This window comes from Podarcis muralis, chromosome 1, assembly GCF_964188315.1.
Source record: "Podarcis muralis chromosome 1, rPodMur119.hap1.1, whole genome shotgun sequence".
Taxonomy (NCBI): domain Eukaryota; kingdom Metazoa; phylum Chordata; class Lepidosauria; order Squamata; family Lacertidae; genus Podarcis; species Podarcis muralis.
Window position 1 is genome coordinate 47,273,233 of NC_135655.1, and position 20,539 is coordinate 47,293,771.

At 43.1% G+C, this 20,539-nt stretch overlaps 1 protein-coding gene across 4 annotated transcripts in view; it reads right to left on the reverse strand.

Annotated features, from left to right (window-relative positions):
* Positions 1–278: 278 nt before the first annotated feature.
* Positions 279–20,539, reverse strand: part of SUSD6 (sushi domain containing 6) — a 58,024-nt gene continuing 37,763 nt past the window's right edge. For all 4 annotated transcript variants that reach the window (XM_077927669.1, XM_028725221.2, XM_077927671.1 and 1 more), the window contains exons 3-6: positions 13,587–13,784; positions 12,181–12,319; positions 8,246–8,670; positions 279–6,520 (exon numbers count right to left, since the gene is read on the reverse strand). In XM_077927669.1, coding sequence (XP_077783795.1) covers positions 6,495–6,520; positions 8,246–8,670; positions 12,181–12,319; positions 13,587–13,784 — 788 coding nt within the window. In that variant the 3' untranslated portion in view covers positions 279–6,494. The remainder of the gene's footprint in view (positions 6,521–8,245; positions 8,671–12,180; positions 12,320–13,586; positions 13,785–20,539) is intronic.

Here is a 20,539-nt window from a genome sequence, read left to right on the forward strand (position 1 = left end):
TTATGGGTTGGAGCCCCACATTGGGCAAAAGATTTTTCAGGTGGTTTGACTAGATGACTCCCGTGGTCCCTTCCAACTCTACAATTCTCTGATTCTATGAAGGAGGCGAGCTAGCAATTTCTATGCCGGCAGAGAAATACGCTTTCCAAATTGATGAGCCTTCTGTTCTATGAGCTTGATAAATGGGCCATTATTCAGCTGTATGGTATCAGGAAGGAAGGAAGCAGGATCACATCAAAATACTTCTTGTACAGGCAAAAAAAAAAACCCTCAAGCAATTAACTTCAAAAGATTTTTTTAATTTAGAAATGCAGTTATATACATAGAATAATTGAAATTAAATTAAACTTTGTACAAATATTAAAATACTATCTTCACACCCACTTCAATGTACAGGATACCAGAAAAATATATATATATAAAATAAAGCAAAATAAAAACTGATTGACATCCTGCACAGCGTTATGGTATTTTTAAATCCCACATATATACGAGTACCATTCTGCAAATAGTTTCATAGTGGTGCAACTCAGATTACAAACAAATAAAAAGCACTGAAGGCAACCAGGTTCTCCCTGTGTGTTTGCATCTCCAACTACCTGCAGCCTGCCCACTGGGTAACAGAAGGTGTGCAAGTGCTTGTTCTGATGGAACATTTGGTCTGAACTGTGTGAGCTTTCATGTAAAAGCAAATGCAGCAGTGCTATCTCCAGTAGAAATGGACAACCAGTATTAGCAGAAGCCAGTATCTCAAGATATATATTAACATAGAAGTGTTCACCATTCAACACACATCTCCTCTGGTGCAAGCATTGAAATCGTAATAAAGTGACAGAGGCGGTCAACTCCAAAAGCAATTTTTAAAAAATCTACAGGAAAGAAGCCCAGGACTGAAGCATGAGAGAGAGAGAGAGAGAGAGAGAGAGAGAGAGAGAGAGATCTCCATAGGATACTACCTAACATGAATCGAGCCAATGGAAGGTTTCCTACCAAAAAACACCCCCATACTCAGTCCTTTGTTTGTATGCTCACTACGCTACTATAAAAGCAGAGGGAAACAGAGGGCTGATTCACACATCAAAACAGCAGTTCTTTCTGCTGTGGGCACAACATCTATTGTAGATGCAGGGGTGGGAACACTCATCAGCCCCAACCAGGATGGATAATGGTCAGGGATAATTGGAGGTGTAGTCCCACAACATCTGGAGGTCCACAGGTTTCCCCATACCAATAAGAAAGTGTGACAGAAATGCACGTATTGACGTAGACAGTAGTCACCCCATAGACGTGTAAATTGTGAACTGATCTTAACTCGCGCCCAACTTTGTTTTTCTGAACAACGTGTACGGGTGGACCATATTTGGAAATGATGGTAGAGCTGTAATACAATGCATCCAGTACTGCTTAAACCACCTGAAAACACTGTAGTAAGAAACCTCTGGTGGGTAGCAGGTTGGTCAAGGATGTCACAGACTTCCTCACAAGGATTAAGAAACAGTACACTAACAGTTTCAGTTGTGCATGTGCTATATTACCCTAGTGCAGGTACCACGAGCATCTTGATTTTGGAAATGCTCTCCCCATGCGCCCCAGAAACCAACTAATGTGGTATTTACTCATTTATTTGGTAGACATGAGCATGCATTCTCATGTGCAAAAAGCCCCTGGCAGCCCCTGTGGTATCCAAAAGAAAATCTCTCAGCGAGAAAGTGGTAAAAATTAAGTATGGAGTGTACAAAGAAGCCCTTTCAATCTCCACTTACTTCTAAAAGGCAATGAGGAGTTGGGCGGCACCTTTCTCTCTCAGAGTTAGTAACATGCATTTAACACTCTGCCTAAAAATGCTGCAAGGAATTATCATACAAAAGAGCTCCAGTGAGGAAAAAATGTGTACCAGAAGTGGCCCTAGAAAAGAGTTGATGCAAGAGAAGCCTGCACCCAAGTGTCCAGCCCCTCCAGTTCCCCTTCATCCATTGTCCTGCCTGTTTTTTCTCCATCTGTAGGGTGCATCAAAGCCTACTGTATTCATGCCATTAAAAATGGAAAGCCAATCCAATGTCTTACTTCACCTCTTGCTCCAACTTATTTTACGTGAGGGCAAGTTTCAAAAGCTAAGCACTTGAAAAACCTGAATGCACAATCCTACAAGTGTTTGCTGAAAAGTAAGCCTCACTAAGTTAAGTGGGACTTACTTCCAGGTAAATGTGTATGGTATTGCAACCTAAATGGTAATCCTATTTGCCGCAACTTGCATGGGCTCCCAGGTTTCAGATTTTCCTACAACAGGAGTGACACCATGGCAAGGACATCAGACTTCCTGCAAATGCTAAAGCTTCTTGGGTCATCGGTAGTTAATGGGCCTCATCATACCTCAAACAGACAATCTTGACTCCTGCCCTCTCTCCAGCAGGTCTCCAATGTCAGCAGCAGCTGTTTTAAGAGACACTTGCTGTATGTGCCATACATAAACTGGATGCACAAATATCCTGGCAGCTTACCACAGTATGTATCTAACCACTGGAGAAGTGCTGCATTTTAGTTTAAACAAGTGTTATCTTGCTTTTAGCACTAGGTGCATGGAAGTATAAGGGAAGAGCTATTGCTCAGTGGTAGAGTACATGCAGTGTACACAAGAGGTCCCACATTCAATTCCTCAGCTCTTCACATGCACGCGCGCACACACACACACACACACACACCCCACTTCAGCTGGGAAAGACCTCTGCCAGTCAGAGTAGACTTTTCTGGACCAGCATTAACTCAGTATAAGGCAGTTTCATATGATCAGCCAATATTCTAAATGGAGGGTGACATGGCATGGGAACCACTCATTTATCAGAGGTGTTGTGTTCCAGCATTAAAAGGGCAAGGTGAGCCTGCAGAATCAAATTCTAGATGCCTACAATTTTCAAAAGCAGACAAATACAACCTTAGATGAGTTTTACTCTTGCCAGGCACGAAGTGTGTCCTTGCAGCATCTGGCATTCTGTACACAAGACTGGAAGAATTTAATTAAATTAGTTGACTTATTAGGCACCTAACAGCCACACAGCATTGGGCCAGTGGTTGTTTCAACTGATGTCTCAGAATTCTTAAAAAATGTGTCATGGTTTTAAAACAGAGGACCCCCTTCATTTCCAGCCTGAGCATTAGAATAGATGCCCTGAGCATTATAGATAATAGCTATTGCTATTCTTGCCCTTCATAAATTTGTATTTAAGAACCTGAGAATAGAAAATCTTTAAAAAGGGGGCACCTACATTCTTAGCCTGAAGACCGTAACATTTGTATTTCATTTTTCGAAAACCAAATTTTATGAAAGAGAAAAACTGCTCTTCTGTTGTCTCCCATAAGATTTCAACCATAAAGTTCTTTTGTGTCCCTCATTTAAATTACTCAGGTGAAATGCCTATTCCAGATTTAAAACCCAAGTTTATATCTGACTCTTCATGTATCTGCACAAAAAATATGAACCATCCACAGGTGAATGGGGGATGGAAATTAAGAGTGGTGTTATTGCTTCATTCTATTGTTAAACAAAAAAGGAAGAAACCAGATACTTTTCTTTGGGCTAGGTGTCACCCAAAATTCTGCCACTCTTTCACACCGTCCAAAACATTTAGGAGGAGTTCTGTCACTGCAACTCAAGATGATAGATATGGGCACAGCTAAATCCTTCTGCAAAAATGGTGCTCTTTAATTGCTGATATAACCTCCCCATGCAACAACATCCCAAATATATCAGGCAGGGTAGGGGGGGGGGCTTTCTTTTATAAACAGCAGAGGAATCTAAGCCACAGCATGGCTGTGTTGGCTGGGGCTGATGGGAACTGTACTCCAAATCTTCTGGAGGGTATCCAGTTAGTGAAGGCTGATCTAAACACCACATTGAAGAAGAGCAGCACTCTCTGAACAAGGTGAGAGAACCTGCTCTACCACTGGGGGTCTCAAAGAACAAGCCTGGAAAGCCTAAGGTTAGGGCCATGTATGTATTCTGTGATAACAGCCAATATTGGGCATCAAGGCAATCCACATTTGTGTGGCCTGTATACATTATAAAAAGCAAACTAATTGCCATCCATTGGATTACTCTTGGGCAATTTAGTTTGCTTCTGCTAATCAGGATGAAGCATGAGGAACTATGCAGAGCCCTGAGACTTTATTCTCTCTTCTGCTTAATTTTAAACTGTTACGTTAGCATGTGTATATTGTTTTCCACAGCATTGTACATATTGATTTTTAAATGTGTTTTTCTAATTATCATTATCATTATTTTTTCTTACATTCTTTTAATTGCGGTGGCCAGTCCCTAGATACACTGTGAACCAATCAAAGCAAAATCCTGTGAGAAAGCAGCATACAAATAAGCCGGTAATGAAAAGACGATGGTCTGATTTCAATCAGATGCATCACCCACAGATTTGCAAGGCAATTTTCACAAAGGAGCTAAACAGCTTTGAATTAAAGCTGCAACCTGTAATTATCTGAATGCTTGGGTCTATATTCAGTACCAAACTCTGTGCTTTTGTGTGGAATGTGCACAGTGTGCAATGCCCATCTGATGCTGGAGAACACGGACAGTGGCCCAGGGAATTGTGCTGCTTCCCATTCAGATTTTTTGGTGGTAGGCAGGTTGGGGGGGAAAGGCAAAGTGCTGCCTTTTTCCACAGTTGTCTCCCATGTCAGTGCATTGTTATGAGGCAGTAAACGGGGTTGACCTCTGCCACTTCCATTTTTCAAAGGATGGGCTTTCTAGTTCCCTTGATATTTTAAAGCACACTGTGGTTCTGTGTGCTCACCCTGGCTTTAAGACAGGGCCAAGTGTGAGAACTGGCAACCAAGCCATTCCACTTTTGTTGTAGGAATCTTTAGGAAAGGTCACAGAACTGTTCAATTAAGGAAGGCTCACTGGGGAAAATCTGGGAATTTATACTTCCATGATGCCATCAAACTGCAATGCACTGACCACAGAGGGCTAGATAAACAAGAGCAATAAGTATATTTATATGGGAAAAGGTGGAGGTAAGTGAACATATTCCCTGCATAGAAAGAAGCAGTGTGCAATGGGAGTGGGTGGAGGAAGAAACTGGGACGAGGGGTCTTCCAAAAGGGTAAAGACAGCAGCATGGCTCTTTCCATTCTATTTTGTTTTAAGGCAGACTATCACTGTTATTCATTCAAGGCAAACAGGACATGCCAGATACAAAAAGCTAGGTACTTGCTAATGGCGATCCATTTTCCAATGACTAGGTTCTAACAGAACCAGGAGGAAGACATAAGCAATGCAGGCTAAACACTAAAAGCCCTGGCATTGCTTTCGCAAGGATGGGACCCAACAACAGCAACAAAAATAAAGTGGTGAGGCCAAAATTGCTCTCTCATTAAGGTGGGTCAAAGTAAAGGCATAGGTGATGAACCCTACTTGGGGAACAGCACAATGTGGGCACACACTGACATCCTACAGTCATTCCACAGAAAACGAGCTCAACACACTCCAAGATGAAAGGCTTTGGATTGACTATGGTACAGCTGTTGTATTGCTGGCAGGCTGGCTGTTCTAGGAAGAGGGCAGTCATTTTCCATGTGGGCTTCTCAATGCAAGTGCTCTTAAATCTGGTCATAGATTGAATTGCTCTAAGCTGTTTGTCTCAAGACAACCCTAGACTTCAGCTCACACCAAGTTTAGAGAATCGTCCTTGATGAACCAAGATAGAGGGGGGACAGTTTTGTTTTGTTTAAATGGAAGCTTGCAGAGGTACAGACGCTTCACCCCGGCAAGTGTTCACTTTCTCCCTCTCTTTGGGAAACAAAGAAAAGCAAGTGGCAGCCTAAGCTTGCCATTAATGATCTTGGTCGGCAAGTTGCAGTGGCCTTTAATATAGCCAACACTGCCCAAGTTCAAGTGCAGCTACGTTAAGTAGTCTATGTTGCTGAAAACAACTGAGGGCTGCAGTATGTGTATGTCACTACAACTGGACTCTGACCCACCCCTCCTCACAGCCCATCCAGAGGTGTTCTGACTTGCCTTCATAAGACAATGAATAAGTGGAAGGAAACTCTTTGCACCCAGAAAAGCAAGCTTGGTTGTTGTTTTTTGGCCCTGCTTTCTGAGCAGAAATCCAGAAGCTAGTAAAGCCCACGAGAAGCTGCAACAAGCCAGTGTGAGAAGGAGCAAGGCACAAGTAAATAGCAGCTCTCCAGGGACCACACTCAAACATTTGGTGGGGTAGGGGAGAGGTATGAGGAGGAGCTTAAGTCCACTGACGTCACTGAAGCCCCCCCTTAATGTAGATACAATGTGGGGAGGAACGGCTGACACCCTGTACACCCCACTGATGCATCGAGGAGGCATCCTGGCGGCATCCTTTGGATCTTCAGCTATGGGGTATGTGTCTTCATGCACAGCGCATGAAGGTGGGGAAAGTCTGCGAGGAGTGCTCACCATCCCGGAAGAAGGAAAATGGAGAGAAAAGGCTAGACAAACGCAGCAAGCCTCATGCTTCTTTCAACAATGGAATATCTGGATTGGGAGAGAGGAAGAGAGAAAAAAGACAAGTTAAACAATCTTTTGTGTTTACGTTCCATATCTGAAATACCACACAGCACAGTCTTGATATAAGTCTTGGCTGTCCATAAAACTCTTTCCGTTTATCAAGTTCTTATTTGACCATGTCAAGCTTCTATAAAAATGAGCCACCCTTTAAAACCCTTGTCAGTCATGCTTCTTCAAGGACTTTCCCCTAGCAAAGCCCCAAAGTCTCTTAACTATTGAGGATTTTCTTGGGATGAGAGACTAAGGCTTACTGACTAAAGCTGCTTTCTTCAGCAGGTGTCAAAGGACTGCAAAATAATCACAGCAGAAAGGATCAACTTCTCTCTTCCCCTCCACACACAACATCCCGCACTTTCTGTCATCCACATGAAAATACAAAGTCCAGAGTTCAGCAGCTGGAACAAATTATGCACATTTTACTAATTTGGTAGAGTTTATTCAGATTACAAGATAAGGATGTGCTTTTGTTGTTGTTCTTGGCTTGTTTCAAACACGGACAATTTTATTTGTGATGGGAAGCAAAAATTGGGTCTCATAGAAGGCTATCTGGTGGGCACAAGTTTTTGATAGTTATAAATAAATAAATAAATAAATAAAGTTATTATTTATACCCCTCAAATCTGGCTGAGTTTTCCCAGCCACTCTGGGCAGCTCACAGCATACATCAGAACATACTAAAACATCAAACATTAAAAACTTCCTGATACTGGGCTGCCTTCAGATGTCTTCTAAAAGTCAGATAGTTGTTTATTTCCTTGACATCTGATGAGAGGGCATTCCACAGGGAGGGCTCCGCTACCGAGAAGGCCCTCTTGCCTGGTTCCCTGTAACCTCGCTTCTCACAGTGAAGAAACTAGCAGAAGACCCTCGGAGGAGGACCTCAGTGTCCAGGCTGAATGATGAGGAAGGAGATGCTCCTTCAGGTATACTGGGCCAAGGCCGTTTAAGACTTTAAAGGTCAGCACCAACACTTTGAATGGTGCTTGGAAACACACTGGGAACCAATGAAGCAGAGGCAGAGCAAGGTGGGTGCAGCCCGCCCCGGGTGTTATCCCTGAGGGGGCGTAGCATTGCTGCCCCGCCTCCCGGGATGCTTGTGGTGGGCGGCGGACCCCCCGGGATGCTCACCGTGGGCAGCATCCCCCTGGGACGCTTGCCCCGCCCCTGGGACACTAGCCCCCCCCCCCCCGGTGCATGCCACTCCAGGTGCCAGACCAGCTAGCTCTACCTCTGCAATGAAGATCCTTTAGAACTGGTGTTAAATGGTCCCAGCAGCCACTCCAAGTCACCAGTCTAGGTGCTGCTAGTTAGCAGCTATGATCCACTTCTTTCCACTCACAAAGAAAAAACTGTAATGTGCAGGGGGTCCCGTCCCCCCCAGAATATGCAGTACAATTGCGATTGCCAGTTTTTATGACCAATGAATGGCCACCATTGTAGATCCACACCAGAAGCAACATCATTACTCAGTCCATTACTGAATGACTTATACCAGAACGCTGTTAGGGATTGTGCGTTGGAGAAAGGGGGAAGAGAAGGGAGGAGGATCCTGGTACTTTTAATAAAGTATTTCTCCTTGTAAATGTTCCACTGTAAGAGTGAAAGGCACTTTGGAAATACTAGGATGTATGAACTTTTAAAATTCCAATTAGCAGGAGTTTAGGTGAAAAACTTATGTTTCAGTTTGCTTACCATCAGTGTACTCCTCTGAGGAAGCAAGTGATAGAAGGCTTTGTACATCACTGCTTTCTGAGTCTGGAGCTTCTTTGTGCCCAGGTCTGCTACAAGACGCACCAGCAACCCAAGAGGACGTGGTCGCCTGATGAACTAGAACAGCCTCCGAGTGGTGAGAGCTGCCAGCTTCACACAGTCCAGAGCGTCCAGGGATTTCATCCTCCCCAGCAAAGCAGTTGTGACCCACTTGGTCTGGTGGCTGCTGCATCTCCCTCGCTCCACTTTGCCCAGCTCCCTCCGAAAGGACAATCTGTACCCGTGAATCCGAAGGAGGTATGCAGTTCCCAGCACTGCCATAGACAGCTTCTTCATAGGATGGCAGTGCCACCTGGACTCCATCCACCACGATGGACACCTGGTCCCCAGAAACACCTTGATCACGCCTGCATTTGAGTTTTAGAGAAAGAATCCACGTTATGTTCTGTGATGCCCAAGAATACAAAAGCATTTGTGCAATACTGTATCTGCAGAACTCCTAAATTCAGTTCTTCTTGACATCCTGTTTATACTTGAAATCCTGTTTATACTTGAAATCACTTTATACTTGAAATCAGCCAGCATAACTGGACTTCAACACTTTCACTGGCAATGGCAAGCAAGAAGCATGATTCCTGGCCTTGGAGGTGCAGGGTTCATCCCAGCAACTGTTTGGCAATCTAATCCCCATCCCAGTTCCTAGCCTGGGAGGAAAGCTGGAGACAATTTGGCAACTGGAATGCTGGAGCAGGAAAAGGAAACAAGGGGCTTCCTAGCCTGTCATGGCACCCAGGGCACATCAGCCATGTGGCAGACAAACTCCATGCTTCCCTTTTGGTTTGAAAAAGGAAATACACTTAAGGTTTCTAAGCTCTTTACACCTCAGCCCTTACAAGCATGTAAGGCAGGCAATATGACCATCCCTCTGTGCATTGCAGATGGACAGGGAAGAGACTAAGGAACAATGTTAAGACCACCCTGTGCGTTCATGGCTGAACTGAGATTTGAACTTGGACACTCCCAGTTCATAACTGAGCACTGGGCGATACTAACTCTGTAAGTTATACACTGGGGGGGGGGGGGCTAAGACTCACACACATGAAATACTGGACACAAATGACTATAGAAGCTACTGAAGAGTGGTGGGACATAGTGGGACAATACACCTCATCAACAAACGGTATCATATGAGTGTTAAGCAACAGACATAAAACTGAGGTGAATTTATTAACTATTAGCAAACACCTTATACCATAACCCCATAATCAGGGCAAGGAGCCACAGCTCTGGAATCAGCGCCCTGATTTTTTTAAAAAGGCATTTAACTTCCTGGGCTGGTATTGCAGTATTGCTGGGCTTCTGTGGAACAGTTCTCTGCCTCCGAAGCCAGAGAAATGGTCTACACAGCAGCAAAAGTTGTCTGTCAGGAGGATTAACTGCTCGATGAGACTCCTTAACCAGGAATGCTTCAGCACTGAGCCCTATATCCAGGTTAAGAACAGCTGGACTGACTGGGAATATTGTGACTAAGAACAGCATGTGTCAGAACATAGCAGGAGGGGAAATTCTCAGCATTTCCAGGGAAATGTCTGGGGTTCCTCCCACCACATATGTGTGTGTTTGTTTTAACAAACCCTCATCAAGTCTCCAGAACTGAGTAAGATTTCAAATGTCCAATTCAAGCAAGAGCTTCAGCTTCTGAGACAATGGAATTGATAGCAGCAGGGACGCGGGTTGCACTGTGGTCTAAACCACTGAGCCTAGGGCTTGCCGATTGGTAGGTCGGCGTTTCAAATCCCCGTGACGGGGTGAGCTCCCATTGCTCGGTCCCTGCTCCTGCCGACCTAGCAGTTCAAAAGCACGTCAAAGTGCAAGTAGATAAACAGGTACCGCTCCGGCGGGAAGGTAAACGGCGTTTCCGTGCGCTGCTCTGGTTTGCCAGAAGCGGCTTAGTCATGCTGGCCACATGACCCAGAAGCTGTACACGGGCTCTCTTGGGCAGTAAAGGGAGATGAGTGCCGCAACCCCAGAGTCGTCCGTGACTGGACCTAATGGTCAGGGGTCCCTTTACACTTTACCTTTAATAGAGAAACAACTAACATCACCACTCTCCCTACTGTGAAATAGGCTTTTGCTGAGTTTTACAACTGTGAAATGGACAAGTATTATTGGTCTCTGTTTGCCCGCCCCCTAAAATGGGTGTTCCATTTCACAGCTGCTGCTGCAAAGAACAACACACCTTAAAAAAGAATGCACAGATGTTTTCTTCTTTTGGGGGAAGGGGGTGTCCATTATCCAAGAGAGTGGTATAGGAAAGACAACATGTCTATATGGTTTGAGACTAAGCTTCAGATCTGTTTCCATGCAAAATTGGAGAGTGTAAAAGCAGAACAGCAGACAGGACTGCCGCAGAAATTAGCCATGAAGCAACAAAGCAGTGCCTGTTACTGTGGCCTCATCGCCTACATACATTGCAAAAGAGCACCACAGATGTTTCTGGCGCTCTCCTCAATGAATAATTTCTGTGTTGTGTGATTGCTGCCCTGAGTTCATTATCTTGTTAAGAGGCAGACTTTCCCTCCCCAACCACCAAGCCTCCTGCTACTTCAGATACTGGGCTTAGAAAGGAAAATTATGCCTCATTCTGCATCTGTGAAGCTTGCTGTTTGCTCCAGTATAAAAACTAGTAAGATGGAAAGTCCCTTCTCTCTCAAAAGAACATGCCTTTCTTCTACCTCACTGCAAAATATGCTCTGTGTGAATAAGCCTGGATAGTTCAGTTGGTTAGAGCATGGTGCTGATAATGTCAAGGTTGCAAGTTCAATCCCTGTAGGGGGCAACTGCATATTCCTGCATTGCAGGGGGTTGGACTAGATGATCCTCAGAGTCCCTTCTGACTCTACAATTCTATATGACCCAGAACCCACATACTAATGCCTGTATTACAGCAATAGCTACTTAACTGCTGCCATTTAACAGCCTCTGCAGCAGAGACTTGGAAGGCTCACTAACCCTTTATACTAAGCCCTCCCCTATCCCTCTAAGTGAAGACCAAAGCAAAGTTTCCACTCAGCAAGTGCATCGCCACCATCAGGTGAGCATGAGCAGCCCCCAACCTTTGAACTATGGTGGTGGACATAGTTGCACTGCAATCCCTCCCCACAGCTCCAAAAGTGGGAGGCTGGATAGGGGTTGTTTAGCTACTGTGTTACTGAAGTGCCAAGAGCACCTCAGCTGCACAAAGGTCAAGCCTGCAAGCCCCCACTCTCCCTTTTCCTGCAGGTAAGGGTGAGAAGGCTCTTTGGGCCATGCAGTGGCCAAACCAGCAAGGGAAATTGTAGGATCTTGGCAGCCACAGCTTTTAGCAGGCTGTTTTGGACCCCTGCCAAAAATCATCAGTAAAAGCTGTGCCTAAGGAATGCTTCCCAAGGAACTACCAAGGCTGAATCTTCTCTACAGATTATGAGACTGCAGTCATTAGAGGCCTGCACAACTTGAGAACCATCAAGCCCAATGCAGTCTTCACAGCCCCTGCCTCCTTTTCCACAATCCCCTGGAGGCAATAAGAACAAGAGGCTTATCAAGCCTTTGCAGGTCGCAACATGGAGCTGCTAGACTGCATTAAGCTTAGTGATCAGTCTTAGTTGTGCAGACTTGCAGGAGGATCAGCAGCCTGATAGCAACTTTTTGCCAAAGAATGCAGATACTCTGCCTACTAGAACTCAACCTAGAGAAGAAATCCACAAGAGTGAAAATAACACCAAAAGAATAATAAAAAAGGAGCAGGCAATAAGCATGGTTGTAGGCAGGACAACAGCAGGAACGAGAGAGACACCATTTCTCTTCTCTAAGCATCTGCATGCACAAACATCTGCCCTCTAGTTACAGGTCATCTCCACCAACTCCCAGAAGCTCACCTGCTGTGATGAAAGGACTTCAGCTTTGGCTGCAGCAAAACAAACAACACAACTAAGAGGAGGATGAGAGCTACAGAGCTTGCTGTGGAAGCCACTATGGACAGGGTGGGCACTCCTACACTTGGAGGTGAACCTTTATCTGTAGAGCAAAAGAAAAAGTTGTTTTTTAATGGTTTCGTCTTATGAAGCAGCTGTTTCCCATCACCAAATAAGAGTCCTAATAAACTGGGCTAGGAGAGAAAGTAGGATTATAAGGGTGCTCTGGTCTTCACAAGGCTAGCTTTGTCCTCAAGTCAGTACCATGTGGAATTGTCCTGGGGAGAGACCTGTCTCAAATGCATTCATTGGGTTGTCAAGTGACACTTACTCCAACACAATTCCCAAGCTACCTTAACCATTTGACAGCCAGGGCCCCTTTCAAGTGTTGAGGCTATTTGGTTACATGAATGCAAGCTAACCCTACTAGCTAGCACCCACCCACCCCTACCTCTCATCTGAATTGCATTTTATATCAAGAGAACAAGGAGTTGAAATTTTCTCCTTATTTATGTCTGGATGACTAAGTCAACATCTCATCGAGCATATTGGTGAACTGTGAGACTGCTGCATCTTATCTGTTTAATAGCCTGTCTTCCTGTTGTGCAGAAAGCACCAATCCTTCCTCCACTCACCCCAACAATCTTTAAAAGCATGCATGATTTTCAGCACATCATCCAGCTTGCAGGGAATTTCTCCTTTCCACAACATTTTATTCAATTACACACACTCCTCTCTCCCTCTGCTCCAATACCTCATGGTCAATTAAATGACAAACATTTTCCTGCAGACTTCTTGGCTTTCTGTCATGGGAAAGGAATTCCTATCCAACTGGTAAAAACCTTGCAAGACACAACTGTCAAGTTACTTTGGGAAAGTTCTTTTATTTTTGAGACAGGCAGGACTAGGCAGAGAGAACATTCTGTGCTGCAGCAGGGTACAATCAAGCAGTATCCAAATTAGACCCCTCTCCCTCATCTTGACCAGGTTCACTGAAGCTGATGGGATCTGAAATCAGACAACCTCTACAGGGCTGCTCTTAAACCACAAGCTTGCTATTTTAAAAGAAGATCAAGGGGAATCATTCAGAGTTATACATGAAACCTTTTTACCAACCAAAACTGGTGTGTGAGAATGTCGTGAATTTGGGTAGGAATGGGCTAGAGATTTTGGGCAGAATTGTCTCTCACACAGAAACTTACACTTCAGGAAAGACATGATTACAAGTTTGCAGTGGCAATGTGCCCTTAGATAATAAGGTTAACCCAAACCATTTTCTGAGGTCTAGACAGGCACTGATTTATGTGCTAGTACTTGAAAGGCATTCAACAAAATGAGAGTGAGTATATTCACAGTGAAGCATTACTGACCTTGGCTGAGCCTACAGGTAACTTCCATATCTGGGTTCCACTTTCCATTTTTGCAAGTCAAATATTTGTAGTCTCCCTTCAGCAGATAGCCTTCCTCACATAAATACTCTATGACACTGTCAGATGTCAATGGCTCTTTGCAGGGGGACGGGTGGCATATGTAGCCTCCATTCTCAGGCTCGGGTGGCTGTGGACAGACTGAAAAGAGAGGGGAAAGAGCAGTTATGATAACAAACTGAACAAGGGGAGAGAGCAAGAAAAGAAACAGGAAACAACAGGAAATAAACTGGATGCCCTCCCTCTACCAGCTTAATTCTTATAAGTGCTATTGAGACATATAGCACAAAGATTTTCTGAATTTCAACTGTTAATGAAAAATGCTGCATAATAATCAGGGTCCATTTTTTGCTCATGGCAGGTGAGAGGAACATATGCAATGGATGCTGACCGAGCACCTCAACTCCTCCACTAGCACTCTGCCACTGCCACAGGCACCATATTCTGTTGCTTCTAGGTTGGCAGCTGAAAAGTCAGGCGGCATCCCTAAAGGTCCTTCAGTTGCTTCTGATCATCACAGCCATAATCTCAACCTATTTTAATTCCAATGTGAGGGGAGAAAGACTCTGTATTGGCCAGCAGGTAATGGCTTTTTCCACCTGCCTTGTCTCACCCCCCCCCCCAAGCAGTAGGAGCCTTCATAAGGGAACTGTTTCCAGAAGAAGAACTGTGAGGAGAAGGGGAGGGGAGAGGGAAAGAGACCTGTTTGCCATCAGAGTTGGTCTCACCTGTGCTGCCCCACCTTCAACCCAAGTGAGTTGCTGCCACTGGCATTATAAGACTGTGTATTTTAATGAGCTGTATAGAGTGAAAGAATATGAGTCATGAGGGTGTGGAGAGAGTATGTATGAACTGATGTTTATTTTGTTTTATGCATGATAAATGTTGTATTGTTTTGCTAATCATAATATGCCTTTTGCTTTAATGGTGATTTTTAGCTTATTTTTTAGTTGTTTTGTTAACAGTATTTTACAAATTGTAATGGTTTCACTGATGATTTGTTAATTATCCTATATTATGTATGCTGCATTTGTGATGTTCCATTATGTTATTTTGACTTCAGCCCCAAAAGTGCACTCCTCCATTGTCTCCCGAGACAGATGGATGCCAACAACAACAAATTATGTACTATTTGTGATGTTCTATTATGTTCCGTCATGTTATTTTTATTTATTGTTTGCAAATGGTTTTGGGATTCATTTGAATGAAAAGCGGCATAGAGATATAATAAATCAAATCAAATCATTTGTTCCAATTACAACTTCTCAGTTTAAGGACTGGGAAAAACAATTTAACTTAGAAAAGCACTAGAATAAGAACAAAAAAGCCTGCTGGATCAGGCCAATGGCCCATCTAGTCCAGCTTCCTGTTCTCAGTGGTCAACCAGATACCTGTGGGAAACCCGCAAGCAGGAGCCAAACAAGAGCACTGTCTCTTCCTGTGGCTTCCAGCAACTGGTATTCAGAAGCACTGATGAATCTGACTGTGGATAGTCTATTCACACAATGGTACAATTGCACGACTGATTACTTTCAGCAACAGGGGGGCGGGACTAGGTCAATAAAAACATGCAATAATGATTCATGAATAGATTACTTTATGAGTGTCAGATCTTTCACTCTTCCAGAAGTGCAGAAACAACAGCCTCAAATAAATAAAAGATACATGCACTAGTCTTCTGTCTAGGCTTTCCTCATTATTTCCCTTGTAAATGTGCTCATCAAGGTAACTTGGTACTGGAGTGTAGAAAATAGATGGTGCCACTCCGTGTTCAAAACCATCTGTTATAAATTAGTGAGCTCTCGTTTCATTTCCCACAATATGTAAAACGTTAGCTGAAGCTGAAGTTCAGCACAGGAATGCGAGTTCAACAGCCCAAACCTTGAACAACATGGACTTTTACCGACTAGACATCTTCATTTTCCGTCTTTGTAGTGTTGAAGATCAGGCATCTTCAGCATGAGAGCAGATGGTTATGTCAAGAGAAGGGCAAGTTCCAGAAGGAGCTTCTCTCAAAATCTGCCACAATAGTTGGGGGTTGCAGCTGACATCAAGCTCAGACTATGTTGATGGCTGTTCAAAAACCTGTCTCTATATCACGTAAGATGTAATGTATAATGCAATAGGCACACAGCACAAGATTTTTAAAATGAACATTTTAGTGTACTTCTTACTCCCACCCGTTTATTTCACTATGAACGTTACTGGATTCACAGCAGAAAAAACTTCAACGTTTGTTGCTCCTGGTTTCTTCATATCAAATTATTGGGAAATTACTGTTTCCCTGTCAAGCCTGTTTTTTGAAGAAGAGTCTACTTTTGTAAGCTAATGTTGATAAATGAGAGCACGCTCAAGAGAAGGGATTTGTCTGTGTAATCATAGCTGTGCATTTATGTAATTAGACACAAACACTTATACAGTGTAAAATATGCCCAGTCATTTCAGACTTCCCCAAAGCTTTTTAATAAAAGATCCCCAAAAGAGAAATAAAGACTAATTACAGTCTTATACCAATGCAGTCACCAGCTGGTGATTCACAAGCAGCAGAGTTGAATTCTTAATTAACATGCGGCAACACTAGAAATACCGCATCCTCATTAACCCTCTACCATGATTAGCAAACCAGGGAGGAAACCTGCCAGAGTACAGCTTTCTATTAAAAATATTGGGTGGACTTTAATGCCGTGCCATGACAAACGCTCCATCCGCAAAAGCATTTCCACTTCCCAGATGGAATGATCCCCCCTCTGCACAGTTCTGGGGGTTCTCTGGACACCTCCCCAAGCCAATTTTGAGGGTTCACACTGATGGGACTCATTTGGTTAATCCTGCCCTATGCCCTGTAGCGTGCTCTAACTTTGCAGTTAAAACCATCTCATCAGTAGGCCACGTTCCTAAGAACGCTTTGAGAAATTTAAAGAGTCAAATAATGGTGTATCAAATCTTAGCTGATGATTATGGAATGTAGTAACTATTTGTATCCCATAAGCTGCCTTAATTTGGTTTCTGTGTTAATATAAAATTGGGCTTTAAAAATATTACACACCAGCAAAAGTATTACGTATGAACCGGATTTAGAGTGTGTTTGCTTATGTTGACAGACCTTCAAAAACACACATATCCCATAGTTTTCCAGACATTTCACTGGGGAAAAGGTGCACTTTATTTTTGTGACACTAAACTTGTCAAAACTATATTCTAACTTGTAATATATTTCTAACAAAAACAGCAACAAATGTAACAGGGGGAAATTGCATAGAAAAAGACAATCCATTCCCAGGGTTAGCATAATTCATTACAGCATTCCAGAAGCAAGCAAACAAAGGCCATTTATCATTAATCTGCTTTACTTCAACAGAACAAAAACAACAACAAAACCAACATTGTATGCAGTCTGTATACTAAGTGTCTGCTGACTCTCCAAGTATTTCTGACACAATTAATATATTTGTGTCCACTACTAGGACACCTAAAAGCTTCAGTGTTCCAAGTCAAACACAAGCTGAAAAGTCACTAACAGATAGTATGAAGGCTTCAATTTCAATCACCCACAAGGCGAGATAAGCATCACTAAAATAGAACTCTAACCAGAAGCGATAGGTAGCCAAATGTTTTAATGGTTCTCTTAATAAGGCAAAGGGACGCGGGTTGCGCTGTGGGTTAAACCACAGAGCCTAGGGCTTGCCGATCAGAAGGTCGGCGGTTCGAATCCCCACGACGGGGTGAGCTCCCGTTGCTCGGTCCCTGCTCCTGCCAACCTAGCAGTTCAAAAGCTCGTCAAAGTGCAAGTAGATAAATAGGTACCGCTCTGGCGGGAAGATAAACGGTGTTTCCATGTGCTGCTCTGGTTAGCCAGAAGCGGATTAGTCATGCTGGACACATGACCCGGAAGCTGTACGTCGGCTCCCTTGGCCAATAAAGCGAGATGAGCGCTGCAACCCCAGAGTCGGTCATGACTGGACCTAATGGTCAGGGGTCCCTTTACTTTACCTTTAATGAGGCAAACAATGACTAGAGCTACTGAAGGGGTCATGAAGCAAGCTGGAGTGGATATCACAACCTCTGAAACTGAAGACTCAGAAGTGAGAGATTTGAATGCTGATGATTACAATGAAGTTGTGATCTAATAAATCGATGAGGTAGCAGAAGGAGAATAAGCTCAGTGGAGAAGCTGGAGGAGATATGGAATTTCTCCATGGAGACAGCTGAAAGAACAGAATGGAGTGATGAGTCACAGGTGGCGCCCCAATAGACATGGGATCCCTCAGACAGAGAGGTGAATAAAGGGTGCACACCCTGAAATATTATGTCAAATAGCTTGCAAAGCACATTTGTACATTAATAGATGGGAACTGTTGCACCTGAGGTTCCCTGGCTTTCTCTGTAAGCCTTGGGCAACGTTTGCAGGTCTCAACAACCTTCACGAAGACAAATGAGGCCAAGATTATGACAGTCATATTCAGGGGTTTTGCTGCAACAGTACACTGTAACAATTCTCGGAAAGTGCTCTACTCACCAAAATAGAGTGAAAGTGCAAAGAAGAAAGTTCTCAGGGGGGAAATCCCTCAGAGAGTTCTTAAAAAGAGGCCACTTTCATTTCTGGTTCTGCTAGATGCCAGTCAGAAATAAACTGAACAAAATAGCACTGGTTCAACCTTCTTGCCCCATGTGTTCAAAGCCAACTGAACCTGGGGGTGGGGGTTTCAAAAATTTCCCAAATGCTCTATGGCTGGATGCAGGTACATTCCCAATAACAGACTGCACAGAAACCCCCGCCCGCCTTCCACTTTGAAATCATTTTAAGGTACAGTGGTACCTCGGTTTACAGACACTTCAGGTTACAGACTTCGCTAACCCAGAAATAGTACCTCAGGTTAAGAACTTTGCTTCAGGATGAGAACAGAAATTGTGTTCTGGTGGCGCGGCGGCAGCAGGAGGCCCCATTAGCTAAAGTGGTGCTTCAGGTTAAGAACAGTTTCAGGTTAAGAATGGACCTCCAGAATGACCTCCAGAATGAATACAGTGAACCCGAGGTACTATTACCAATTTATGCAACACTAACATCAGAATATCTTCCTCAAAATCTGTGATTTCCCCCTGAAACCTGTCCCCAAAGTGAGCTAAGCCACTGAACAAAAAGACAAAGCATATTGTGTTCCATTTCTCAAGATGACACAAGAAACGAACTTTAAGAAACCAGATCGATGCTGAGACACTGTAAAAATGGAAGGTTTATACAACCTTTGTGTAACTTCTGACATTTATGAGTCATGGTTATACTGAAGTTTTAGTCATGACAGAGCTTTGAATGGATTCCTTATGATGCAAAGCACTGCTGAACTCTCAGATCTATCAAATTAAATCATAGTTTCCCCAATCAATAGAAATCTGACTTAGAGCATTCTTATTTAAGATTCAGTGAACTTCTTCACACTTTATTTTATGCTGCTCTTTGCAGGCATAAGAACTGGATGCTTTTCTAACTTAAATCATACCTCAGATTCTCAGGATTCCACAGGAGCAATTTTAGATAATATTTATTCATTAAGGGATCCCATAGACTGTTGGCACAATAGAAACACAGAGGTTTTCAAGGTTCATGTCCCAAGACGAGCCCTATGAACTCCAGAGCTTAACCTATTCCATTACACGATGAAACATGCCAAAATTGCTGCATCTTGCAATATAACAGTATACACAACCTGGTAGATCACCTCACACACACTGAACTGTAAATCGTTTAAAACTACCATTTGAGAACAAAAGCCAAGATCCGAAGCCATGGTTTGATTGCTCTTGGTTTGCTCTGACTAGCCATAAACATCCATAGAAATCCATATTCTCCAATGGAAAAAATTCTTGAGCATTAGGTTTTCAGAGTTCATTTGACTATGTTTGAATCTCTTTGGTTTATTAAACAGGTGCAGTTCATATTTCATCCTCCCTCTACATCCACAAGAGCTATAGAAAATTGCTTTAAAATAAAAAGTACATTTGACTATGTGTGGTTCTCTCTGCTAGTTATTTTAGGCTCCTAAAAATCAACGCCACATGAAAGTTTAGTCAAACCTACATGAATCATGGAGATCACAGGAAATAGAAGCTCTATCATTCTTTGTCCATGCATGTGTACAACATATGTACATTAGCAAAGGCCTTACAAATTGCACACCTCTCAGAACCTACTTTTCTGACCCCCCATGTGTCAGAGAACAGGATATACACAATTAAACCAACCCATTTGAAAAAAACCAGAGCACAACAGAGTGACTCAGATTCACTGGTATGACTCTGGGAAGTTTCTTTTTAAGTGTTGGAAATAATGCTATGGTCTGCTGTGTACTGTAGCTCAGATATTTTGGAAAGGTGGTTTAAGTCAGTCTAAACTAAACATAGCCAGAGACTGGGGTTCCTTCTCCTCCTCATAAAACCTGTGAGCACAGGACATTCCCATTTCTCCATATGAATCCAGACTACTAAAATAGAGAATTTATTATTTATAATTGCTCTTTTGAAATGAGGTAGCAGTGGCTTCCTTAATACACATAAGGGACTTCTTGGTGGTATCCCAACACTATGCAATGCTAGAATGGCCCGAGCCCCTTTTTACAGATTAGGAATCTTTGAAGGGAGTAATTAAAAAATTAATGCTAGGAGTATTTTATTGTATTAAACTACATTTAACATTTGGCTTATTTTGTGTTTATTATTTGGGAACATTTTATTACTGGATCATTTTATAAGCGAGTTTCTTATAGCATCCTTAGAATCCATCAATTTGAGCAAGTGTTTAGATAACATGGAATATGCAAATAAATCTTAACATCCATGTACATCTGGAATTTGTCTGAAAGCAAGATAAATGCAAGCCAATCTAAGGGAGAAGAGTTTGTTAC